Source organism: Nothobranchius furzeri, chromosome 1 (genome assembly GCF_043380555.1).
Source record: "Nothobranchius furzeri strain GRZ-AD chromosome 1, NfurGRZ-RIMD1, whole genome shotgun sequence".
Classification (NCBI taxonomy): Eukaryota; Metazoa; Chordata; class Actinopteri; order Cyprinodontiformes; family Nothobranchiidae; genus Nothobranchius; species Nothobranchius furzeri.
Window position 1 is genome coordinate 41,662,328 of NC_091741.1, and position 27,604 is coordinate 41,689,931.

Here is a 27,604-nt window from a genome sequence, read left to right on the forward strand (position 1 = left end):
CGGTGGGGGTCTCAGTCCTCAGTCAAACAGGAACAGCACAGCAAGCTCTACTCATGAGTTGATGCTAAAGACGCCAATGGTTATCAACCTGATAATCACTTAACTGAAATAATAAAGATTGTTGGAAAGTGAAGGAGTTGTCCCAAAGTGTCCCTTTGCAGTAAAACTAGTGTGGAGCTTAACACACGCCCACAAAGAAAGTGTCACTCCAGTTGGTTTCTTCAACCAGCCGCCTTTGACTTGGCTTTGGATCGACATTGTTTTGCAAAGTGATTCTTCCCATTACATTTTAAACACCCCTTTCCGAAGGCAGGACACTGTTTAGGTAGATGCCTGCCACCACAGCGTTTGCAGGAGTACACTGGATTAGCGTCACTGAGTTTACTCTTTGGGTGCATCGTTATCATAGTGATCTGCTCTCCGTCGGCTAGCTTAGCATCAGCAAACGTTTTAGCATTTGCTGCACTACTTCACTTGCATTACAGAGTCTCTCGGCTTCCTCTAGCGTTAGCTTAGCATCACGCAGCAGACATTCTCGAGTCCGTTTATCAGTGATCCCATAAACAATCTGGTCACGTGCCATAGACTTTTTCAACTCACCGAAGTCACAAGACTGTGCTTTCAGCTTGAAATCAGTCACAAAGCTATCAAAGCTCTCTTCCAGGTAGTGCATCCGAGAGTGGTACACATTCAGAGAATTCTTCTGTGGTGAACAATGTGCGTCGAAGCGTTATTCACCTTGACATACTTGCTGTGATCTCAATCCTCGTCTAACTCAAACATGTTGAAGACTTTGATGGCTTGAGGACCCGCTACCGTTAACAGCAAAGCAGTCTTTGGGACATCCGGCTTGGAATCCATTCCTACGGCTGCCATTTACAGCGCGAACCACTGCTTGAAACACCACCAGTTGCTGTCCACGTTGCCCACGAGCTTCAGACCTTTTGGCTGCCTCAAGCTCTCCATGATAAGATCGGTGCTGGTCTCCGACACCCAAACTGGACTCACTGAGTAAGGAGATCCAACTCCAGACACCATATTCTGTTTGTCAATAAATTGACAAAAACGCAGTGGTACTTCTCTTCCTTTTATTACACACCGACCAGCTCCTGCTGGTAACACCAGCCTCCTGCACTTGTACACACACGTCCTTTTAAATCCTGCCTACAATCACCCTACTTATGCGTAACTTTACATAAGGAGAACACAATAAGAGCGTCAATATAGTCCCAGCAGTCTTCATCTCTTTCAGCATGGGCCCTAGCAAATCCTAGGTGTGCTTTTTTTGTGCATGGGCTTTAGGAGAGGCTTCCTTCATGGATGTTACCCATGCACGCCATTCCTCTGCAGTGTGCGCTGTATGGTGTCATGGGAAATGGTCACTCCAGTTTGGCTTTCTACAGCTTTAGCTTACTGCTGTGAACTTGCATGGTGATTTTCTTTAACCCATCTCATCAGAAGACGCTTCTGTCGAGATGCTTTCTTCCATGGACGGCCTGGACATCTGTGGATGGTTGCACTTCCATCTTTCTTACATTTTTGGATGACTTTTGCTACAGCATTTTGACTCATATGTGAAGCTTTGCTGATCCTGTAACCCTCACCTTTTTTGTGCAAATAAATGTTGTCCGTCCACAAATTTTGTTACATTTCTCTTATATATGGAGCCATTGCTGACAGCATGAAATAGAAAGGGCTTTTCTTTGTTAGTAATGCCCTTATAGTCACCTGTCTGCTGGACACCTCTTAAATGAACCATTAGACACACCTGTGGCCTGTTAATTGGAATTTTATAGTCTTAAGTGTGGCTTTTATCCTAGGACTATAATTGGGTATACTCATTTTTGCAACATGGGCTCGAATGGTTTTGCAATCACTAGCCCACATTTGTTGGAGTATTTAGTAGTATGGTATCTTACAGAAAATATTCATTCTGAAAGGAAACTAAAGCTTTTCTGACAAATGTAGTGGGGTGTACTTATTTTTGCTGAGCACTGTAAGTTTCACATTTGGTTTCACTAATGGACACTAGAGGGTGTTAAAGGCAAGCCAAAACTGCTTAGTATCCCTTTAACTGCCTTCTGCAGAGCTTCTTGAGCAGCTGAACCAGTGATTCAGCCACTGAATCAGGTGTGTCAGCGCAGGGAAACAACTAAAACATGCTGGATACCGGCCCCCCAGAACCAGGATTGAGCACCCCAGGGCTAGACCTTTAATTAAATCCTAATTTTTAAAATATTTGTTCATGCAAAAATCATTTTAAGACAGGTACATTTGGCTGTTTGACTTAGTTTGCATTAAAGTAACAAAAGCAAATGCAACGATCAGTACGACCTCAAAGATCAATTTTGTATGTTAATCAAGCGCATCAATACAAGAATATCTAGAGATTTTAGGGACATCGCAGTTAGAAATAGGGAATGTTTGATCGTTCGTTTGTCTTTTATTAAAGATGACGTAAATCAGTAAATTGCTGCTCACATAAAATAATGCTACCTATTGATATGACTGCTACATCTGCCCCTTGTAGACACATCTTGCGGGAGCCTAAACCAATAGAACGGCTTGGGGCAACAACGATGTGACATGAAAGATTAGAGTTGGTAAGGGATTTAAAAAAAGAACGAGAATTGTAAAAGTTCACAAACATGGATTAGAAATCGCTCAAGGCTGCAAGAGGGACAAAGGTAAAATTAGCCAAGCAGCAGAATGTTCCTGTTCTGACAAATCAGATTACAAAGTCTTTTATAACAGATAATCCATTGGCAGGTTTACAATCAACTTTTGTCTTTGTTTTCCTTAGAGGTTATTCAACGGACTTCCTGAGTTATAAAGCCGGTTTTAACTCCCACTAATAGTCTAAATTTACGTGATTCTGTCATATACTCTGATAATTAGGGTCAGAGCCGTTGTTAACTGGTCCAGGCAGCTACTTTGAAGATTATAAACTAAGGTAACTACATCATAATCCAATAATAATCTGCTTCTCATGAGCTTTGTTGACTCTCGTCAAGGCGATGATGGGTAATAGTTCACTAATGCAGACGTGAGAACTTGTACCTTGGCAACACATAAAATCTAGAATGTCAAGAAAAGTTAAGCAGCCGGATCTGATGTAAAATTAAACTAATGATCAGTTAAACGAGCCAAGTACAAAATCACGTGGAATCTGAAAAAATAACAAGACAGGAAACGTTTTATGTTTTTAATTGTTTTTACAGACTTTTGTCACAACAAATTCAGAAAGCATCTTTTTGTCCGTTACATCTTAGTGATTCAAAAGCAACTGAGAGTACAGTAACTGTTTCAGCGCATAAAAGCAGAGGCAGTTCGACATGCAGCAAAAAAGGCAGGAATTCGAACAAAATCCAAGGCAAGGAGAGATAAACAACCCTCGTGATCAACTATCAACTCAAACCCCCGTTTACCCAAAATTCATAGCTCCTTGAGCCAATCACTAGCTAATCTGAAAAGGACGCTGCAACAGAAAAAAATACTTTGTTGCTCAGAAAACTGGATGAAGAAACGTTTCTACAAGGTCTAGTTCTATTATGTGCTACTAGCAATATTTTAAAATAGATTGAACATTTTAAAACTGCAACATTCAAGTCTCTCTAGTTAACCAGCATGGTGATTGGTCAAAGAATACACAAGCTCTTAAATCTATGAATAATGTAGAACGTGTCATTAATTGATATGAGTGATGCTAGGCCGACGGTTCAAAGAGAGGGAAGGATCTGACCTCATCGTTATAAACACAACATCTGAAAGGATGAATAGGATTTCAGGAACTGTTTAAAAAAAGCCTGATTGTTTGTATAAAGAAACATTATTGGTGAATGCATCTAGTTCAGCGGAGTGCTATTACAGCTCATGAGACTGAGCCCCGGCCTTACAGTACTTGTACTAAAATTTAATAAATATTAACACACTATTAATCTAGTACTGATTAAATTTGTAACACTTTATAATAGATGAAATTTAAGGTGTGTGTTTAAAACGCCAAACCTGCGATTAAGTTAGAGTCTGATTTCTAGTCTGAACAGTGTTATAGGAACCAGGTTCTACCGACTCCCCCAGTATTTGGTCCCTAAGGGAGACCTAATGTGTCCTTTGGCTAGCAGAGGTCAAAAGAAGAAAACATACTTTCCCAAATACTTGGGGGGAAAAAAGAAAAAGAAAAACAAACCAACAGAAAATCACCAGAAAGACTAAATGACCCTCCAACAAACAGACCTACGCAGTGTTAAGACAGAGAGGTTGATGAGGGCAAAGGGGGTGAGTCCATCTTCTGTCGGGGGACCACTGCATCCATCTGTATGCCTGTTCATCCACCTGTCCAGCCACCTCCGATACTGTGGTCTCTCACTTAAGCAGAGCTTTGATGGCGTCACTCTCAGCAGCTTCTAAGGGAGTTTTGCCGTCCGGTCCTTTTGTGTTTTTGTCAGCTCCCTGCGGAGGTGAAGGACATGAATATTAAATATGCTTAATAAGTGCACCAAGTCCCTCTCACATCTGGTCACAGGTTACTGTGCGGCTCATGGAGGCTCTGTAGTCCTCTGAACAAAACACTCATGTTCTGAATGAGAACAGGTACTACATTTTAAAGTACTTTGTTTCTCTTCCCACATAAAAAAAGTTCTATACAATGACTTGGAGCCCAGTGGCCATAATGTTACACATGAATTAGTGACATAAAACGAACTGTCTGCAAGAGTTTTCTTCACATCTTGACTCAACTTAGCTGTGCTAATTCTTAAACAACTTCATTCATGATATGGATCGAAAACAGTTTGATCAGAAAAGAAACTTGGAGATTTTCCACTAATTATTTTGCGCCTGTTACTATCAGGTCTCCTGGAGGAGTCCCAAGTCTATGGTGTTGACAGAAACCTGTTAATAACAGGTGACAGGAAGTCCTTAATTGTTGATAAACGTAGCAGCCATCCTTGTCTATCCTACTCTGTTCAGATCTCTGGTAAATGGCCACTGGCTATTTCAGAGCAGCTCTGAGGGTATTTCACAAAGCCAGCCAAAACAAACCTTCACATTCACTTTTCTCTGACTCAGTCACTGAGGACTTGTCTGTCTGCTCATCTTAATCCAGACAACACATGCAAAAGCAGTCAAAGAAGCCAGCAGCAGAATCTATTTAAGCTCTGAGGATTAACACAACCAATCTGAAAGAGTAAAGCGTGGTGGACACAACTATTTGGATTACTGAGGATAGTAAACTTCTCCCCCACCCATGAAAACAAAACAAAACAAAAAACAAAACAAAAAAAAAAAAGGAATGAGATCGCCAACGTGTTGAATGCACTTGTAGTGATTTAATAGGTGACGGGTGTTTGGATGGGTACGTGGTAGATTGATGTTCTTTGTTGAGCTGCCAACGTCAGCCTCTTAGCATAAGGCTTAGAGAACCAAGGCAGAGAAAACTTCTTGTTGCGTGGAGAAGCAGGACAGCGACAACATTGTGACCAATGTTGGTGCCGAGTGCAAACTCCAAGCTAAAGTGCAACAGAGTGTATCCTGAGGGAGACAGACTTACCAGGGCTGAGTAACCTGTCAGATCTGCATCTCTAATTGGTAGGGAGACGAAAGACAACGTTAAAGAGACTTGTCAATACGCAACATGTCTCACATTTCTAGTAAGTGTGCACCTGTCACCACTTATGTTAGACTGGGACTTGTGATGCAGCACATAAAGTCTGACAACTCTGATGAGCCGTTTATTCTTTTATCTTTTAAACAGACCAATTCTAATATGTTGAGAAACTTAAAAAAAGGAAAAAAGAAAAAAAAAGTGTTGTGAGAAGAAGGATATTTTCTCTTCTCCATCTGTTCATGTAAGCTGTTAACTTATGTATAGAAAAAGCCATTAAATCACTGGACTGCAACTGTTGAAGACCATAAATTACAGGAAGATGTACGATTGCAATTGGAATCCCATAAATCTGGTACGTACTCTCTGATGAGAGGTATTGGATAAGGTTGGGTCACTGCGACATGTGACATTTGTGCCAATGTTCTTCCTAGCATCTTAGCCACAGAATTTGGTCTTTAGATTAGTATAACAATTTCTGTATTTTCTAACTCAAATGCTACAATCAAAGGATCAAAACAAGTTCTAGAGAGTTCTGATCAGCTTTAGTCCGTGAGGCAGACAACTTGTCTACTTTTAAGACTCGACTTAAAACATTTTTATTTGATAGGGCCTATGGTTAAAATCTGACGTTAGCCTAAATCTGGATAAGTGGGGGAGTAGAGGGAGGTGGAGTGTACAGTCGGTAAAGACGGCTCTCCCTTGCCCTGCCTCCAACATGCCTCCATCTAAAAGGCTAGTTTATCCAGAGTTAGCTCTGTAGTTATGCTGCTATAGGCTTAGACTGCTGGAGGATACACTGACCACTTTTCACACTCTACTACTTTCTTCTACAATCTGCTCTTTAACTGTATTATTTCCTGCAATTTCAGCTGTTGACTTTATTTTTTTCTCAAAGTGTTTTTCTCCCCAGAAGAAGCTACAATGATGTTCTGCTGAGCTGTGGTGGCCTCATGGAGGGGGCCATCGGCTTGAACACTGCTGCTAACCACTTAAACATTCTCCCTCTCCTGATAATAACATTTGACTTTCCTTGACATTGGATGTGCTACTACTAGTTTACCTGTTTAATTATAGATTCACTAGGATAAATACAATAAAGTTCATCTCTCACCAAATGAATATTTACTAAGAAATCACAATGTAACTATAGACACATTACTTGGTATATATGTTCTGTAGGTGTGTGTGCGTGCGTGTGTGTGTCTGTTCTGTCTTCTCGATCCCCAGTGAGTTGAGGTGGAGGGCTGCTTATACAGGTGCTGGCCAGTAAATTAGAATATCATCAAAAGGTTGAAAATATTTCAGTAATTCCATTCAAAACGTGAAACTTGTACATTATATTCATGCAATGCACACAGACCAATGTATTTCCGATGTTTATTACGTTTAATTTTGATATTTATAGGTGACAACCAATGAAAACATCAAATCTGGTATCTCAGAAAATTAGAATATTCTAAAGGCCAATGAAAAAATGTTTGTTTCTCTAATGTTGGCCAACTGAAAAGAATGAACATGAAAAGAATGTGCATGTATAGCACTCAATACTTAGTCGGGGCTCCTTTTGCCTCAATAACTGCAGTAATGCGGCGTGGCATGGACTCGATCAGTCTGTGGCACTGCTCAGGTGTTATGAGAGCCCAGGTTGCTCTGATAGTCGTCTTCAGCTCCTCTGCATTGTTGGGTCTAGCGTATTGCATCCTCCGCTTCACAATACCCCATAGATTTTCTATGGGGTTAAGGTCAGGCGAGTTTGCTGGCCAATCAAGGACAGGGATACCATGGTCCTTGAACCAGGTGCTGGTGGTTTTGGCACTGTGTGCAGGTGCCAAGTCCTGTTGAAAGGTGAAGTCTGCATCCCCATAAAGTTGGTCAGCAGCAGGAAGCATGAAGTGCTCTAAAACTTCCTGGTAGACGGCTGCATTGACCCTGGACCTCAGGAAACAGAGTGGGCCAACACCGGCAGATGACATGGCACCCCACACCATCACTGACGGTGGAAACTTTACACTGGACCTCATGCAACGTGGATTCTGTGCTTCTCCGCTCTTCCTCCAGACTCTGGGTCCTTGATTTCCAAAGGAAATGCAGAACTTGCTTTCATCAGAAAACATAACTTTGGACCACTCAGCATCAGTCCAGTCCTTTTTGTCCTTGGCCCAGGCGAGACGCTTCTTGCGCTGTTTCATGTTCAAGAGTGGCTTGACACACGGAATGCGACACCTGAATCCCATGTCTTTCATGAGTCTCCTCGTGGTGGTTCTTGAAGCGCTGACTCCAGCTGCAGTCCACTCTTTGTGGATCTCCCCCACATTTTTGAATGGGTTTGTCGTCACAATTCTCTGCAGGGTGCGGTTATCCCTAGAGCTTGTACACTTTTTTCTACCACATTTTTTCCGTCCCTTCGCCTGTCTGTTAATGTGCTTGGACACAGAGCTCTGCGAACAGCCAGCTTCTTTAGCAATCACCTTTTGTGTCTTGCCCTCCTTGTGCAAGGTGTCAATGATTGTCTTTTGGACAGCTGTTAAGTCAGAAGTCTTCCCCATGATTGTGGTGCCTTCAAAACAAGACTGAGGGACCTTTTAAAGGCCTTTGCTGGTGTTTTGAGTAAATCAGCTGATTAGAGTGGCAGCAGGTGTCTTCTATATTCAGCCTTTTCAGAATATTCTAATTTTTTGAGATACCAAATTTGGAGTTTTCATTAGTTGTCACTTATGAATATCAAATTTAAATGTAATGAACATTGGAAATACATTGGTCTGTGTGCATTGCATGAATATAATGTACAAGTTTCACGTTTTGAATGGAATTACTGAAATATTTTCAACCTTTTGATGATATTCTAATTTACTGGCCAGCACCTGTACTGAGCCAGGATCCTCTGTAGGGTTTTTCCTGTTAAAAGGGAATTTTCCTCTCCACGGTCGCCAAATGTTTGCTTAGTAAGAGGATTGCTGTCACTGACACTAGTCAGTGACTCCTTATATAGGAAACTTTTTTCTGATTGGCTTAATGAACGGAACTATATTGGAATGTTTACTTTGTTAAGTGCTTTGAGATGTCTCTTGTCCTCACTTGGCGCTTTATAAATAAACTTGTATTGAAGATAGTTGAAATGGCAGGGAGACCAGTTTAAATGGGTTCATAAATCTAGTGACATTAGGGATAGAACATGTGACTTACTAAAAAGACCTGCAGATACCAGACATGGTCGATGAATGAAGCAAAACAACAAACAACAGAAAGAAAAGAACAACCTAAGCAAAGAACCAGAAACCCAGAAAGACAAGAACCAAAACCAGTGATAACCCTACCATACATCAAAGGCATAACAGAAAAAACAAGAGCAACAATGAAAAAATACAACATAAACACACCAACAAAACCATACACAACAGTTAGAAACAGACTAGTACACCCAAAAGACAAGATACCAGCTGGACTTAAATGTGGAGTCGTTTACGAAATCCCATGCAAACTCTGCAATAAAACATACATAGGAGAAACCGGACGCCAACTCAACACACGAACAATAGAACATAGAAAGGAGTGCGAGAAAGAGGCAAGTCGAAAACACACAAGAGCAGCAAAAGAAGAAGCAGAAAGCACAATAAAGAAGTCAGCCGTAACAGATCACTGCACAAGAGAAAACCACATAATGGACTGGGACAACACAAGGATCATAAACACCGAACAGAAATACAAAAGATGGATAAAGGAAGCATTCGAGATAAGGAGACGTGGATGAGGGACCATGAACAGGGACGATGGGGTTTACTCTTTGGATCGTAAATGGGAATGCATCATTGGAGAGCGGACAGCAGACAGCAGAGGGCGACAACGTCCTCTGCTACCCGCGGATAAACGTAGGAAATGACGCCACCATCAGCGTCAGCTCTGAGGATGTTTTGCAGTCATCAAACGAAATGTTAGCAAGGTAAAAAAAAATAAAATAAAATAAACCTTTCCTGTGTTTTAAAAAGAACCAAAAATGGAATTAGAAACTAAACACAGTAAGAACACACCAAAGACATTACGGCAAAGTGTTTATAAGTTAACTAAAATTATTAAAGGTAAGCTAATTTTTGGGAGTTAAATCTGAAGTCTATCAATAATTTATGTAGGAAAACAAAGTAGCCATAAGCTCTTGTTTCAGCATGAAATGGTGCAAGGTGATATATTCATCTGCAGAAATGAAAGACAAGTCATTATATCTACATTACACCCAGAGTTTACATGGATTTTTTTGCTATTAGATACAATCTTGATGACCACAAGCTTGATTTGTCAAGTTTTCTTAAACAAAATGAAAGTTTTATAACATATTTTCAAGAAATGTTGGAAGAAGTTTCACAAATTGGGTTTTAACAAGTTTTCTGCTCAGGGCAAACATAAAATTACCCAATGATTCGGGTATACTGCACAGATTCAAATACAAAAAACCAGGAGCAAAGCAGGGGTGTCATTTTCTGTTATGGATCGTTTAGTTTCAAGCTCTGAAATTTTCTACGAGAAAATTATTACCTTTCGATTTTTTCTTTACCTGCAAATACACAGAGGGTTACCATGGTGCAATTCATCTTGCATGAGACAGGAATGATTCCTGGGTGAAAACCAGATTACAGTTTCTTTGATAATGTTTTAGAGTGCTCTGCTGATGTAAGCCGTAGCTTCATCCAACTTTTAGAAAGAGCCTCTGAACCACGGTAAACATTGTGATAAGGTGTTTGCTGTATGTGTAAGCCTCTCCAATAGCTGCTTCATATCAGGTACTCAGTCACCAATCATTGAGCTCTGTACTCCGGTGAGTAAAAAGGAGGATGTGAAGATAGGAGGAAGCTTTATTTTCTTCCTTCCCATTTTCCAGCTCTGGGGAAGTCATTAGTAGCTGATTTAAAATGATACCTAGTAACCAACTCGGACCTCATTGTGTTTGAAGGCACCATAGAACTTGACTTTAGCACCATCCACTATCAATACTTCACTTGCTGAGTATCTAACAGGCTGTCTGTGTGTGGCCCCTGTGTATTCCCATTGTACACTATTGCATTAGACTCAAAACAACGTAATAACGAGTGTTCCACTGCCTGTACGTGCCACCTGAAAACAGGATTGTGGAGACCAGGAACATAACTTATGTGGGCTACTCCTGTGAGATGCACCGTGCCATCCCAAAAGGCCTCCCAGCTCAGACATACACTCTTGCCACCACTTACAGTAATGAGCTTTTCTCAGCTTGAGTAACGACCCCTTATGAACACCTCACTGACCAGTCAAAGAGAAGCCGGTGGCCCCCTGAGACACTGCCTAATGAATAAAAATAGAGTCCCAAGGTGCTTGCAGTCAAACTCAGATGCATCATGATCCTGGGTTATGGAGCCACACTAAGCAGCAGTGGGTCAGTAACTTGATGACACTGTACTACCAAAGCGTCCATTAAGTTTTCATTAAGTCTCCAGTGAATGGAATTGAATAGTCTACCAAGTATGACTAAATATTAGCTAAGCACTTCTGTCAGGAGTTATTTGAATCAACTCTCAAACAATTGCCCTTTAGAACATCCAGCAAAAAAAAAAGAAAAAGAAAATCAATATATTTACTGGAGTGGTGTGTTAGCCTGGCTATAGCTTAGATACATCTTTAGTTTTGGAGCTGGACCAAACCCAGGTTTCAATGAATGAATGAACAAATACTTAAAACTAAAGCCTAGTTTATGCTTCTGCTTTCGCTCCACGAGGGAGAGACGCACATGCATTGACAGACAAGCAATTTCCCACCAGGACAACAAAGGGCGTAGCACTGTTCTGGGGTATCCCGTTATGTATTCGGTCCAAGGTGGTGCATTTACTATTGTGTTCATATTGTGTTTTTGACGGGGACAAATGTATCCCTCATTCTCCTCCACCTCTTCATGCTCTCGCCACCTCTAAACCCATGTTTCCCATCGTTTCTGTCCTCGAATAAAATGCTTGCTGCATATCTTTTCACTCCTCCAGTCACCGTCTCAATGTTCAGTTTTTCCACAAGGTATTCTTCAAGTTGCTTTGCGTCTGCCACTAGACATCTCCGGCTTTCTTTGTTTTTGAGGGTTCAAAAATATAAGAATCCGCACACTTCGAACTGCGATGTAAGAGCTTTATTTGTTGAGCTTTCGGTCAGAGACCTTCATCAGGAGTTGTCCTGATGAAGGTCTCTGACCGAAAGCCCGACAAATAAAGCTCTTACATCGCAGTTCGAAGTGTGCGGATTCTTATCTTTCTGAATTCTACTTTTGATACAGCACCTCACCCAGATGAGTGGTGACTCCTTCTGCTCAATTTGTTTTTGAGGGTGCAATGGCGGTGTGGAAAAGTTGGCTCGACTCAGTTCGTCCTTGCGAGCCAGCTGGAGAGCCCTCGCACGGGCAGATAATGGCGTTGCATGTGTCCACACCAACGCAGATGCATAAACTAGACATAACCCAACACGCAAACATGGTTCAGGAGAATGAGGGACAAATAATACTCAGTCTTCTTTGTATGGCCCTGTTTGGTTTCCAATTTCAGCAAATTGTTGACTCTTGGTTAGTGAAACATGTGTAACTAGAGTTTAGACATTTGTTTGTGTTACACCAGATTTATGTTGAATGACAACATTTCCTTGGCTCTCTTAATTTTAAAACTATGAGTTTTAGAAACAACACAGAAAAGAAACAAACTAAAAAGAAACAAGACATTCACTGTGGAACACCAGTCCATTGAGGAGTGTGTATTTGTCTGAGGGTGTGTGCTTTTTCAATTGAGGCCAAAACTTAGCTTGGTAGCCTCTGCCGGCAGGAGAGAGTACGTATATTACAGGTCTGGCATCTTTGGGTAAAAATAAGTAAATAATGGCAAGATATAATTCACAACTAACTGTGCAGCTGGGGGAGGTGGGTGTGAACAAACATGATGCGCCAACTAAGCTTTTTTGTTTGCCAGCCCAATAGTCATAGTCCAGTATTCTCAGTGGCTTCTTTTTATCCCCAGCATCATTGAGGCTGTAGCGCCACAGGTGTAGAGTGGACATACAGAAGCACAGCCAATGACGCAGCTCTGGGACCGTCTAATAGTCTCATTTCTTCAGAGCAGGCGGGGTTATATAGACTAAGATCTGATCCCAGTGGTGACAGCTTAGCTTTTAGTTGCTTCTGGACGATGAAGCTTTTCCGTGGTTAGCAGAGACGCATATAAAAAACAACAAAGCAAGAAATCCTGAGGGTTTACTTAAATCCTTTCACCCAGCGTTATCCCCATTTATCCCAGCCTGTCTCAACTCTCATGCTGATATTGACTTAACAATCTACTTAAGAGATGCTGATTTACAAAGCAGAGATGGTTCTTGCAAAGCTTGCCAATCTCAGATGAAACTTCACGTTATACAGCGATCCAAAAAACAACTAAAAAGCTTTATCCATGACAGGGGCCAAGGTTTAAAACTATACCCGATTCAAATAGGAAAAATATCCACTTTGAGGTGAAAAAGAAAGGATTTTTAAAAGTGCCTCTCAAAATAAAAATCTCAAGGAGTGATTGTGAAAACATTATGCATGCTGATATGACGTCCCAATCTGACTCATAGACAAAAGAACTAGATGCAGGAATGAAATGTAGAAACTGGCCATCTGAAGCAAGTGGTCTAGCCCCTAGTGGCTGGTTGTGTTCATTTAAAGAAATGGGAGATTTTCTAGAGTAAAAAAAAAATTCATTATAACTCCAAAATGTTACTTTGTTGGTGTATGCAATTCTTAAATTGCTGATGCTCATTCAAATTTTCTTTTTATATATATTTAGTTTTTGTTGGTTATGTGATTAAAATAATTAAGTGCAGGAAATTAAGCAGGGTTTTCAGACTTTAAGCTCCACATGGCAGTAGGGTTGTAGCAATTAACAGGTTTGACTATTAACTCATTCACTGCCAATGATGACTAAAGTCGTCATTTACATTTTTTTTACTGTGTGGGAATTGGAACGAGCCGCCGCACAGTGAGAACAAACATTTCAGCTCTAAAGCCGATCTTCATCCACATACGTTACATGTCACGTGATCAGGGAGCAGAACATCATGTGCTAGGAGATCGTTTTGGGCCGCTGCTGTAAATCAACCAGGTTGTGCGATCGTGTTTTTTTAACTTACGCCGACTAGCCAGAATTAAGCCCCTGCTGTCCAGAGTACATCTAGAGACTGTCACACACGCTTTTGTTCTTTCAAGGCTCGATTACTGCAATGCACTGTATGCCGGCCTTAGTCAGGGTGCGGTAGCACGCTTGCAGTTAGTTCAAAACTCAGCCGCTAGGTTTGTGACAGGCACTAGGCGCAGGGAACATGTCACCCCTGTGTTGGCATCCCTTCATTGGCTGCTTGTACAATACAGGGCAAAATTCAAGATCTTGGTGCTGGCATACAGGGCCTTACACGGAACTGCTCCAGCATATCTTGGAAACCTTTTGCATAGGCATGCCCCCTCGCGGGCACTTCGCTCAGCCGGCAGGGAGCTGTTGATTGTTCCACGCACTAAGTGCAGGTCACAGGGGACCGTGTGTTCTCTGTGTTGGCACCTGCACTTTGGAACCAGTTGCCTTTGGTGGTGTGTCAGTCACCCTCATTGGGGGTTTTTAAGACTCGCCTTAAGACCCATTTTTTTGTCAAGGCTTTTCAGGTTTAGCAAATTTTACCCCGACCTCTTAATATTTTTCTGGGTTTTATTTTTTGCTTTTACTCTCCTCTTTTAATTGATTTTATGCTGGTTTTACGATTGTTATATTTTATTCTGACGGTTTGATGTTTTTATTGTGTTGTGTTCAGCACCTTGGGTGTCTGCATTGGTCGCAGAAGGGGCTTTATACATAAATGAAATGAAATCAAAGAAAGTGAGGCGCGAACCGGAAAAGCTTCTGCTGATCACAATTCAACAATGTACGGCAGGCCTCGCCTGTCAGTGTGCCCCAGGGCAGCTGTGGTTATATTGTAGCTCATCACCACCAGCATGTGAATGTGTGTGTAAATGGATGGGTGGATGACTGTTGGGAAGTGCCTTGGAAGGTTGTAGAACCATAGAAGGTGCTATACAAATACAGGCCATTTATACCTACGCCTTAGGTGTTATTTGTCTAAGCCACATTTGTTAATTCTAACCCTGACCTGATGTCAACAGTAAAACCTTTATCTCTTGTTACAGAAACACAAAACAGGATAATAGGCAACTCTATTTAAGGGTCTTTTAAAGGTTTTATACTTTAAATTAAAAATTAGAGAAATAACTTTGGTTTTATAAATTAATTTATTTGAAGCCTGTCGACAGGCGGATTGGTTCAGCGTCTGCAGTGATGCGGACGCTGAGCCGATCTGTCGTGGGGAAGAGGGAGCTGAGCCAGAAAGCCAGGCTCTCGATTTACCGGTCGATCTACGTCCCAATCCTCACCTATGGTCATGAGCTTTGGGTAATGACCGAAAGAACGAGATCGCGGATACAAGCGGCCGAAATGAGTTTCCTCCGTAGGGTGGCCGGGCTCAGCCTTAGAGATAGGGTGAGGAGCTCGGACATTCGGGAGGGACTCAGAGTAGAACCGCTGCTCCTCCGGATCAAAAGGAGCCAGTTGAGGTGGTTTGGGCATCTGGTCAGGATGCCTCCTGGACGCCTCCCCGGGGAGGTGTTTCGGGCATGTCCTGCCGGCAGAAGGCCCCCGGGTCGACCCAGGACACGTTGGAGAGGTTACATCTCCAATCTGGTCTGGGAACGCCTTGGGGTCCTGCCGGAGGAGCTGGTGGACAAGGCCGGGGAGAGGACGGCCTGGAGCTCCCTAATTGGGATGCTGCCCCCGCGACCCGGACCCGGATAAGCGGAGGAAGACGAAGACGAATTTATTTGAAGCACCATCTCGGAAAAGCTGCAATTAATATCTTGTTCAAATTTTTTTTTAGAAAGTGTGTATACGATTTATATATATATTAATACATTTGTGTTGTCCAACTCTCACTGGGAACAAGTCTGACTTGCTGCCGGCAATGTGGACTAAGCTCTGGCACTGATCATACAGGGACCCAACAGCCTGCATGAAAGGGCCTGGTAACGCATACTTCTGGAATACCCCTCAGAGGGCCCCCAGAGGGATGCAGTCGAATGCCTTTCCCAAACCCACGAAACAAAAGAAAAGTGTCTTGAAAAATTTGTCCTTGGGCTTCATTAGAATCAGGAGTAGATCGATGAGTTCTTTAGAAAAAAGGATGTATTTTTTTCGCCTTTTTCAACAGCGGACTGCCTCATTTGCCAACATCCGTTGTGGTGAGTATATGGAACGAGGATTCAGACAATATTTCAAGTACATTGTACCAAGTTTTGTAACTTGTAACATCTTTTGTACCTGTAACATTTTTTGTAGCATGTAATTCACGTTTTGTAAAATGTAACTTTAATTTTGTAACTTGCAAAAAAAAATTCAATGTACAAGTTTCAAACCACAACTTTCAAAACACACATCTCAAACCTGGACAAGATTATTCTTGGCTAATATCAGGTTCCATAAAACATAGTTTTTGATTTACGGGTAAAGAGTAAAAATGTAAGCAAGTTTGGTTGTGAGTAGTACAACAGACCTATGCCCTCTTGCTACGACTGGACAGGAATCCAAGACTCATGACTGGTTCGTCAGACGAAGCCCGTCATTGGTTATTTCGGAAGGAATCTAGAATTGGGACAAATGTTTTGTACCTGCAGACTTGAGTTTTGGAACTGTAGACTGAGATGTGTTTTAAGATTTGTGATTTGAAACTTGTACATTGATTTTTTTTCTGCAAGTTACAAAATGAAAGTTTCATGTCGAGTACCAAAAGTTATGTGTTACAAAACAAAAGTTGCCTGTTACAAAATGAGAATTGCATGCTACAAAAATAAATTTACAGTTTCAAAACTTGTTACAAGTTACAAAACAATACATTTATTTTGTCTGGCTTGCCAGGCTATACCTTTTTAGGAGTGACCTTTTGTGTCTTGCCCTCCTCGTGCATGGTGTCAGTGGTCGTCTTTTGGACAATTGTCAAGTCAGCAGTTTTCCCCTTGATTGTGTAGACTACAGAACTAGACTGAGAGACCATTTAAAGGCTTTTGCAGGTGTTTTGAGTGAATTAGCTGATTAGAGTTTAACAGGGATCTTCAAAATTGAACCATTTCACAATATTCTAATATTATTAGTTGTCAGTTATAATCATCAAAATTAAAGGAAACTTTTGAAATATATCAGTCTGTGTGTGATGAATTACTAATATACAAGTTTCACTTTGTGAGTGGAATTACTGAAAATAATCAATTTGTCATGATATTCTAATTTTATGACCAGCGGCTGTATATAACATGAACACATCAACCCTAGGATGCCAACAACCTTCACAACACATAAAGCCATAACACAGTTGTTATGTTTATTGTTTCCCTTTAGTTTTATTTTTGAGTTGCTGAGACTTTGCTGGTTTGTTAATATCAGGACTGAGACATGTGGCACCATTTGTAACAAAGAAAAAATGAAGGGGTTATGAGAGCTGAATGATTGGGGGAAAACAGCATGGAACAGTCTCTAACCCAACACCACTACTTTTCATATATAATTTATGACTTCCTCATTCCAGGTAACTGTTTAGACGTGCAGCTAAAACTGAGCCTACAGATAACCGTGACTGAACGACAAATGATTCAGCAAAAGGAAAAATGTGACTGTTCCACAGTACAGCAACTCGAATGATAAAAGCCCCAATCAGATGTCTGTTACTCCTGCAGAAATTAAGATGCTGCTCCTATTAAACATTGTGGAGGTCCTTTTGTAAACCCAGACTGGGGAAAATGCTGCTGTTCCCTTCCCCCAGTGTCTCTTTCCATCGCTCCCTCATAAACAATACAAAGCATCCCTTGTGTGAAGCGCTTTACACGACATCATGCAGCCTTTCACATTGCAAGTTCCTGTGACACAATGAAGATAAACTTTCTCCATTAACTAAACATTAAACCTGAATGCGGCTAACTTTTTCTACAGATGTTTTACAAATTTGGAGTTCTTGCACGAAAGCCTCGTTCCACACTACTACAGCAGGTATCTTTAATTAAACTAAAGGACACAGAGATGTTATGCTTTTTTTTAAGGTTTTCTCTACAGGGAAATGGTTTTAGAGTTACGTGCCCACTCCATAACTGGAGGGTTGCAGGTTTAAGCCTTGCTCAGTCTGTCTCAGTCGGCGTCTCCTTGGGTAACACACTTCACCCTCCTTGCCTGCTGCTGGCGGTCGGAGGAGCCGGTCGTGCCGATAGACGGCAGTCTCGCCTCCGTCAGTGTGCCCAAGAGCAGCAGTGGCTACGATGTAGCTCATCACCACCAGTGTGTGAATGACTGGTGAGTTGTAAAGCACCTTAAGAGGTTGTAAGTCTCTAGACGGTATTATATAAATACAAGCCTTTTAGCAGTTTTAAAGGAAGAGTTGCTATTGTGGTCCTTAAAAGTGTCCATATAATGAAAAAAATCACTCTTTGGAGCTTTTTATCATGTGATTTTGTAGCCTGGCCTGCCAGACTCATCCTCTAATTCTGCATAGAGAAAGAGTCTGGTTACTGACAGGCAGCGAAAACAGCCAGCTAAAAAAAAAAACCAATCAGAAAAAAGACAGAAATGCCGACTGTACAGATTTAAGGCCAATGCCGATACGGATTTTTTAAGAATTTTGTTGCCGATGGCCGATATCTAAAGCCGATTAAGGCCGATATATATTTGTTTAGCAGCACATTGATTGTGAAAGACAACGGAGCACTCACTGTGTGCAATATAAATTAAACACATTTAACCCCCAAATTCCACTACCTCCGCTCCGCCCCCGCCTTCCGCAGCCGCTCGCTTCCGAACTCAGTTTTTACTGGTACCCGCTCTACAACGGCTCCGCTCCGGTGCGGAGACCTGAGGTGCGCAAACAAGCATGCGCAGGATTTTCGAGATCTTGCGATACAGTCCGAGCAATAAACGTTGAAGTTAGATCCAAACACCCGTTGTGTGGGAGAAACATCGAAATGAACTGTTTAATCTGCCCATCATTTGTGTTGAGAGATCAGCAGTGTTTGGATCAACAAAGGGTGAGTACTTTGATAGTGGGAACTGTATTTATGGCTTACTTTTGTGCATTTAAAGTTCAGCCGCCATTGATAGTTGTTAAAAGTTGTTAAACTTGTGCATATGAAACAAAAAACGCTTTTTGTTTATCGATTTATTGTGAAAAACGGAAGTTATGCTTGCTCCCTTTCCTGTTGGGCGGTTGTGATTCCTGTCCATTGACTGCGGAGGTGCTCCGGCGTCTGGCGAAAATAGGATCGATTCTATTTTTGCCGGACGCCGGAACAGAGGGCGGCGCACTGCGCCGCACTGCCGCAGCACGGCCGCAGTAGTGGAATTGCTCTGATTGACTACAACGGGACCGATTTTGCTGCGGAGTTCGTGCCGGAGCGGAGCGGAGGTAGTGGAATTTGGGGGTGAGCGTGTGTCAGGGTCCTTCGGGTCCTTTCTTTATTCTAGTAGTGGTGGCAGTTGACCACACAGGTCCCAGAATTCTTTGACTTTTTACTTTTATCTGTCTTTGAAAATAATTTTGCCAGATATTGAAAAAATGTAATATATCAGCGGGTCTCTAGAACAAATCTGTTATTTTATTTCAATTATTTATTTTACTTTCTTTGTTTATTTAGCCAGTGTGAGTCCAAGTGAGGTCAGTGGAGTAAATCAGCTAAAATGCAGCTTGGAAATGACCAAATTCAAAAATCTTAAGGAACAAAATATTTTGCAGAAAAATAATAAAACTAAAATGTAAAAACATGAAATCTGCTTCAGCTGCCTGCATAAATTACTGCCGACAGCAGGAGCTGAACCTGCGTCAGGACATGGCAAAATGAGATGAAAGGCAAGATGCTTCAACTGCTAGACTACCAAGGCCAATACATCAGCAGATTTGGCTAAGACGCTGTTGTAGGAGAGATTTGTTGGAGCGGACATGGACGGAGTGTCACTGAAACGGTTTCATTTCCAGGTATAAATTCAGGCTGAAGAACATAACCCATATTTAAGATAAAATGTCATCTCAATAGTGCCAACGGTAATATTTTATCATATATTGGGCCAACCTTTGCTCTCAAAGGTTTAAAATTGCATGATCTAGCCCCTTTAAACAGGGTATCTGCAGGTTTAAGGGAGCCAAATTTAAGACTTTTTAAGACCTTTTTTAAGGCCACTTTGACCAAATTTAAGCTAATTTTAAAAATAAATTTAAGCTATAATTTCCAGCTATTACCTGGAACTGGTGCCAATCACGTCGCGGACGTGGGATTAGCCATCTAGTTACCATTAAACTTGCACTTCCCCATGGCGCAAGCTCCCACTAGCTTAATCAGCTAATGTGCTCATTTAATATAGCCCCCTTTCACAACAAACTGAATGTGAACGGTTCCGCTTACGCCAACATCATGAACACTAACACCAACTAGAAATTCACGAAAATTTTATAGAAATAAAAGAATCTTGTTTGTTGGGCCTTTGGTAATTTAAGTCCTTTGGAAACTGTATTTAAGGATTATTTGAAATTTTTTAAGGATTTTTAGGGCCTTAAATTTGGAAAACCAAATTTAAGACTTAAGACTTTTTAAGGACCTGCAGATACCCTTTTTAAAGGTGTTACAGTTATCATATACAGGGCAGTCAAGCTCACACAAAAATCAAACCACATACAGGTGGTGAAAACAGGTCAATATCTGACTCATTTAAGTTTGAGTCAAACATTTAGGTAAGAGGAAGCAGAGGCTTCCTACAATAAAGTTTGGACACAACACACTGGGACCATTTTACCAGAGCAAAAAGTGTATGAATCTGTTTCCATGACAGAATGATGCAGGATAAATTTGACATTCAACTGTAATAAAAGCAAATGCTAGCTGCACCCAACTCTCACCAACTTCAGCATAAAAGTGACAGATTTCATCTGACTAGTGCAGGATTTCAGACCGTTGTAAATGACTGAGGAGGGCCCGGTTGGAACAGAGCATTTTAGATGGGGCAAACAGCAGCTATGAATGATACAAGTGGACAAAACGAGCAGCAGCATAGTATGTGATGCTCTGTGTGAACATTCCAGCACAGCCTCCACAGCACAGTGCTGAAGGGCCTTTTGTCTATCGACGTACCTCATCAGCACTCAGGCTGTGGCATTCGACACATCAACAAGCACCGATGAGTGAAAGGCGCGGTTTACAGATGCATGCACGAATAAGATACCAACCTTTTCTAACAGCATCTTGACACATTGGCTGTGATTCTCATAACAGGCACAGATCAGTGGAGTGAGCCCGTGCTTGTCTGGAGCCTGTGGAGAGAACAGGTCAGAGAGGTTTAAAGAAAAACAACATCTGCTGAAGTTTTCCTTTATTCATCAGCAGCCTGATTCAAACCCCAACAGTGAAAAAGTTTTATCTCTCAGACAGAATTTTGTGCTCTTCAACACCATTGTTAATCAGCTGTTTCAGTGGTGGAATGTGACGAATGCTAACATTTTAGCCTTGAACATCCAAGTTAACGTTCTAAAACTTTAAACGTGTGACTGACTCAAATAGATGTTACTGAGGCAAACGGCTGAAACTAATGATAGTCTTTTACATCTGAATGTATTATCAGCACCCCTAAAAACAAAAACAAAATGTTTTAGATGAACAGATTAATCTACCAGTCCACCACTAGGTCAGCGTAAAGAACTGCTGGCTGAACAGGAAAAACAGTCAGTTTGAAGTCAAGCACCTAAAGCTGGCGTAAACTCAAGCATGCTGACAATGAGCACACATCAGGACAGGAAGTGGAAACAAGCAGTTATTTAAAAACAAACGCTGAGGTAGTAGTGGCTGTTTTATTTCTCACATTGACATCTGCTCCCTTAGAAATGAGGTACTCCACCACTTCCAGATGACCAAAGTCTGCAGCGAAGTGAAGGGGCTTTCTTCCACTGTCCAGGGTCCGATTTACATCTTCAGGCTGGAAAAGAGAAAGCGTACGTTTGAAATCAACAAAATTTGTCCTGTCACAAGCAAGCAATAGACTGCCGCACTGAAATAGCAATCCTCACTGTCGACACAAACATTTATTTTAAGTTACATGCAGGTTCTGTTCTGTTGCTTATTTTCCTACAGACAAAACAGACCCGACAACTTTTCCCTCTTACAACCCTAAGTCAGGTGACTTCTCAGGAACCAAAGAAGGCAAAAGAACAATCACAGTCTAATAAATAAATAAATAATTAAACCTAAATGAGCAGAAGGCTGTTCCAGAAACCAAGCTAATCCCAAAAACCGGGATTTCTTTAGAAAATCCCTGTTTAACTGCTCCAAACTAGTTTTTTGACCATGGCTAGCCTGAAACCACTCCCAGTCGCCATGGGAACACATGCTGGAGAACAAACCTGCTCCATGTCAGGCTAGCAGCTAGGCTTGCTGAAGTTTGGCGAACTTTCAGCGTTTCCATGGAAACACGTGAATGCTGAGCGTTTTAACTAAATAGCCGCACAGCTTTAATCAAGCAACTAGCAGTCTCCATTTTAGTTCTGATATGTTTGTAGACCTCATAGGCATCAATTATTAATTCTTCCTCTGTGACAAAAACAAGGCTGTCCTTTCCTTCCATTCTGATCTATCTAGCATCGATTAACAGGGCTGCCTATAGACGCGCATGAGTCTTGACTGCCGCTTCTCGCTTGAATTGTAGGGGATTGAATCCACCTGAGAATCGTTCCTGGAGCCAGCGAAACCCGGAGGGAAGGGAGCGCTTTGTCAAGCAGGGATTTATCAGGAAAGCTCCGATGTTCTAACTTGCTTTCTGTAACACCCCTCTGTTCTACAAGACCATTCATACGAAAGCACTTGATTTGAGACTAGACTAACAGCAAATGAAAAACATCCAGCATTTTAAATAGTTTCCTGTTTTGCTTCTGACTATTGAAGTCCAAAATACAAATGTCTTCTTAGCTCTGAAAGTGTTAGATGATTGTTTACCAATAGCATTTGCTCTAGGCCAAACGTTTTCATTTAGGAATGTTTGATGTATTTAAAAAGCATGATTTGAATAATTATCTGTTTCAATGCACACATTGAAAATGTGAGGAAAATAATCTTTATTCCAATTAAAACGTCCTTAATTCCTGGATTTGAATAACATAGAACCATGTTCCTCAAAGCCTCTTCTGTGATTACCAACCAATCGAGTACCACATCATAATACACAAGGCACCACTGCCACCCACTCACCTTTATTACCACCTCTACTGAAGGTCAACTTCAACATAATGAACACGAATCTTCATTTTATAACCAATCCCACAGAATCCATTAGCAGTGATGGATCATGAATATCAACCTCTTCTAATCATGTTTAAATGTTTCTGTCAATGGCCACGGCTGGAACGCCAGGTAGAATTTCAACAATGTCATTTTCACAGTTAAAAGACAAAACAGCGTGCTGCCAGCACATATAGCTGGACTGGTGTGGATCATTACAAGGCTTACGAGTTAGAAACCCCCCACAAATTTTACAATCGTGTATTATATACACATATTCAAGAAGCTGGAAATGCCTTCAATGATGAATAGTCTAAATTATTATTATTATGCTCATAAACTAAAATCCCTTCACACTCACTAATGTTTTATGAACCAGAAACCTAATTCTGCTCAGAGATGTTCATAAAAACAATGACTTCCACAACACAACTGCACACATGTACTTATGAATAGTTCAATAAATGATCTGGAAAAAAAACATAAATATCCATTTCATTTAGTAAAACTTAAGCTTTTCTGAATATTTGAATCAACAGCTCCTTTGTGTTATTTCAGATCAACAATCATAAAATCCTATAGGTTAAATAACCCTACAGCTAGTTCAGCCCTAACACACACACACACACACACACACACACACACACACACACACACACACACACACACACACACACACACACACACACACACACACACACACACACACACACACACACACACACACACACACACACACACACACACACACACACACACACACACACGGGCTGGACAATATAGAAAAAAAGTATTTCCATAACATTTTTTTAAATATTGATTGATATCGATAGTTGTTGAAAGATATCTTAAAAATTGGACAAAAAGCATTTCACATTCAGCCCTAGCCATTTTATTTCCAACCCAGTTAACCACCCAGTTTAGAGTTTGGACCTTTGGAGATCCTTATTTTGGTCCAGAACCCTGTAAACTTTGCCCAGTGGGACATCCTTAGTTATTTGTACTTTTGTTTTAATTCCCCACAGGCAGAATTAGTTTTATTATTCCCAGCCTGTGGATGGAAAGATTATGTTTGTTGTTGTTGTAAATAAACCTGATCATCATTTAAACTTTTAAATTCCCGTGTTATTGTCCCTTCCTTTTTGCACACGAGCCAAACTTCCCAGGACACCACTCACCTCACGCACATAAGTGACCAAAACAAAGCAGCATGGAGACACTCCCAAGTTCTCTCAGGCAGCAGCCTGCACGCTTAAGTTCTACACGTCACCAGAACATAACCAAAAACAACACAATAAAAGCAGTGTTATACACAATGGAAGGCCTGTAGTGTTTATTCTCTTGCAGTAACAATTTATCAATTTTTTTGAGGAATGTGAGATTTTTTGGTTTTTATTAACCATGCAATAGAAATTTAATTGTGTAAATCGTCATTAGAATAGTCGACTATTCAATAAAACAATCGTCTGAATAATCGTTTTAAAATTAATCGTTTACCCCCAGCCCTAGTAAGTAGTGAGTGTAGTATGCTGCTACCTGATAGGTTATAATGAAAAAAGATAACCGTTTCATCAAAGTTTTATCAACCCATTTTTTTTCTATTGTGCCACATGTCTATCGATAGATATACTGAAGTATTGAATTATCATCCAGCCCTAATAATATATATATATATATATATATATATATATATATATATATATATATATATATATATATATATATATATTTGATCATTTCCTTTGGAAATGTAACATTACTGTACAAGGACGTCTGACCAATTTGCTTGTTTTAAATAGGATTCATAGTCACTACACAATGCTTCATTATTTTTACAGATTAATAGCCAGTTTTCTTCAATTTAAAATTTAAAAAAATTTGGGTCAATTAGACCTTCAGGTTTCTTGTGGTTAAAAAAACGTTTGGCATTGCGACAAACATCCTTTTCTTATCAGCTTCTTCTGTTATTTTAATTTTTTTATCCACAAATAGGAACACCAATGGCCATGTGGTTGGTGGTAAGTTTTTGGCCATTTCAAAGGTGCTAACTTTGTTAAGTTTGTCCTTATTTCTCACTTGCTAATAGACAGTTTATACACAAAGATGAAATTCAAGCACTTTCAAGGTGTTTTCAGGATATTCTACCATCTTACTCTGATTTAAACCTAAATGAACAGTACAAACACACAATAAGGCTAAACAAATAAGGAGTTTTGACTTTTCAAATGTGTTTTAGTCATGCTTTCAATTATAATGAAATGTATGCCAAGATTAATTCAGTTGCAACTTCAAGTATTTTAAGCACTTTATGAAAATCTGACTCACGTTCAAAACCTATATTAGACCGCTTAAAAAAATTAGGATCTTAAAGACTTTCAAGCACTATTAAGAACCTCGAATACAACCAGTAGAATTTAAAATAAGCTTGTGTCAGTGATCAGTGTGGTCCAGTACAACACAATGAAATATTCTGGTGACATTATTCAAATAATTACAATTAAAAGCAGACCACAGTTTTGTTGAATAGTTTTCCCTTTATCTATAAACGTATGGCAACACTTTATCACCAACCTTTCAAAGATTTTACTGAGTCACATCTCTAATAAGGCGACATCTGAAACCTCCACCCACCTGCTAGGTCCTGGGCCTGTCTGGCTTGTCAGAGAGCTAGCTTCCGGCTACACACAAATCACACATTTAGTTAGCCCTTTATTCCGAGTACTTTGATAAATCTTCTCTAAAAAATGTACAATCTGAATTTATTATTATGTTGTTGCGGGCACTGGTTATCGCAAAAAAGGGCACCTATACATGAAAACTAGTGTTTGCTAGCTAACCAACAGGTTGTTTTAAGCTAGCCGAGTTGAACAACATGCACACGTGAAACGCGTCGTTTATCAAAAATATATATACATATATATTACGATAAATTATTGATAGGCAATACAACTAAACATTTGCTCACCGTCTAAAACTCACTTTTGGAGTACAGTGACATTTAGCTAACTACGCTAAGGTAACAATCATATGGCTTGTCATAGAGCTTTTATGCAATTGGAAAAAGTCATTCATTTCTGTAAATGTCCACAAACAACTGTTACTCCAGCTCGCTGCAATTCCTTGTTTATTCTGGTTCCTCAAAATTACTCCAGTTTCGTAGGCGCTGTTAGCTAGTTAGCAAGGACACAAACAAGCGTTCAATTATATCTGCTAAATCGCCACCTGTTAGATTATTGTACGTTTTCTTACCCGTGTCAGTTTGGGTTTAATCTCGTCCAAATCCCCGGTCTTCAATGCCCATATTAATTCTTTATCTTCCATATTCTTGCTTGTTTCCTGCTGTTGTCAAGTTACACCAGAGCGTTCAAAGTTAGCGAGCTAAGCCTGAGTAAAATCTCCTTCTCGCAACCGAAAAGACCGACTGAATCGAGAAACGTTTAGGAAAAAGGCTCAACAACTCTTTTTCTCCTTTTAGGTGTGGCAACGCGGCATAAATTTACAAGTAAAAACTGGTTCTATGGAAGTTCAGAAAGACAAAGTGGGAAAGGAGATCCGCCTTTCTGCATGCCAGAAGCGTTTCCGACTCCAGACTAGCATCACCCGGAAGTTAACGGTCAATTTGATGATGCGTTTGGGTGTGGATGTTAAAGAGGAAGTTTCACCTTCATTTAAGACTATTGTGTCACATTTTACAAAGCGTTAATGTTGTCTGGTTCATGATAAAAAAATAAAAACCTTATTAAAATATAAATGCGTAAACCTAGTAAAAAAATGATCAAATGCTTGTAGAATTGTGTCATATATCATAGAATCGCAGAAATTTCGAGTCAGAAAGTGGCCTTGAAGGCATTTCTGCTTCTAAAGGCACTCCTCCCGTTTCAGCGACCCTTTTTAGGAAAAAAGCATTTTGACACATTTACGATTTTTATTCAACTTCTCAGAATTTCAGTCTGCCATTCATTGAACAAAGACAGTTTATGCATATCAAAGTTGAACTGAAAGTAACAAGGTCAAACCGCAGTTTGTTTTAAAAATAGTGCTGACCAGGGCTGCTCTTGTCACTCACTTCCTCATTTGTCAAGGTTGTTGTGGTTTTGCTCCACTGGTTTAAACGGTATTTTCATAATTAATAATTTGGGTTGTTATCATATTTTTTTACATCTTGTATGTGTTTTTGCTTGGAAAAGACTATTTAAACTTAAAAGTACAAAGAATGTACAAAGTACCACGAATAATACAATTACAATAGCACTTTTAGCACTCAAAAGTCACTAAAATCTTCTGGACCCGTATAATTCCACCCTTTACTGAACTGTAAATGGCCTGTGTTTGTATAGGGCCTTCTTAAGATTCTAGAAGCCCCCCAGGCGCTTAACAACACTAATTCACAAACATCCACACTCTGTTGGGGATGAGCTACGATGTAGCCACTGCCCCGGTACCACCGGTTCCTCCGACCACCACCAGCAGGCAGGGCGGGTTACGTGTCTTGCCCAAGGACACAACAGTAGGGTGCCCATACGTCCTCTTTTCCCCGGACATGTCCAATTTTCACTCTGTCCGGGCCGTCCGGGAAGGTTTCCTACGTAGATCAAAATGTCCGGTTTTTCATCCAGGAGCAGGGACCGAGTTGTGGGGGGCCTAGATATCTT

The 27,604-nt window shown here is 40.7% G+C and overlaps 1 protein-coding gene across 1 annotated transcript; it reads right to left on the bottom strand.

Annotated features, from left to right (window-relative positions):
- Nucleotides 1-3,993: 3,993 nt before the first annotated feature.
- Nucleotides 3,994-26,544, bottom strand: mtpn (myotrophin). The gene is made up of 4 exons (XM_015960894.3): nucleotides 26,202-26,544; nucleotides 21,544-21,657; nucleotides 20,915-20,998; nucleotides 3,994-4,452 (listed from the first exon to the last, which is right to left on the bottom strand). The coding sequence occupies exons 1-4, from the start codon at nucleotides 26,271-26,273 to the stop codon at nucleotides 4,366-4,368; spliced, it is 357 nt and encodes a 118-aa protein (XP_015816380.1). The 5' UTR covers nucleotides 26,274-26,544; the 3' UTR covers nucleotides 3,994-4,365.
- Nucleotides 26,545-27,604: the final 1,060 nt, after the last annotated feature.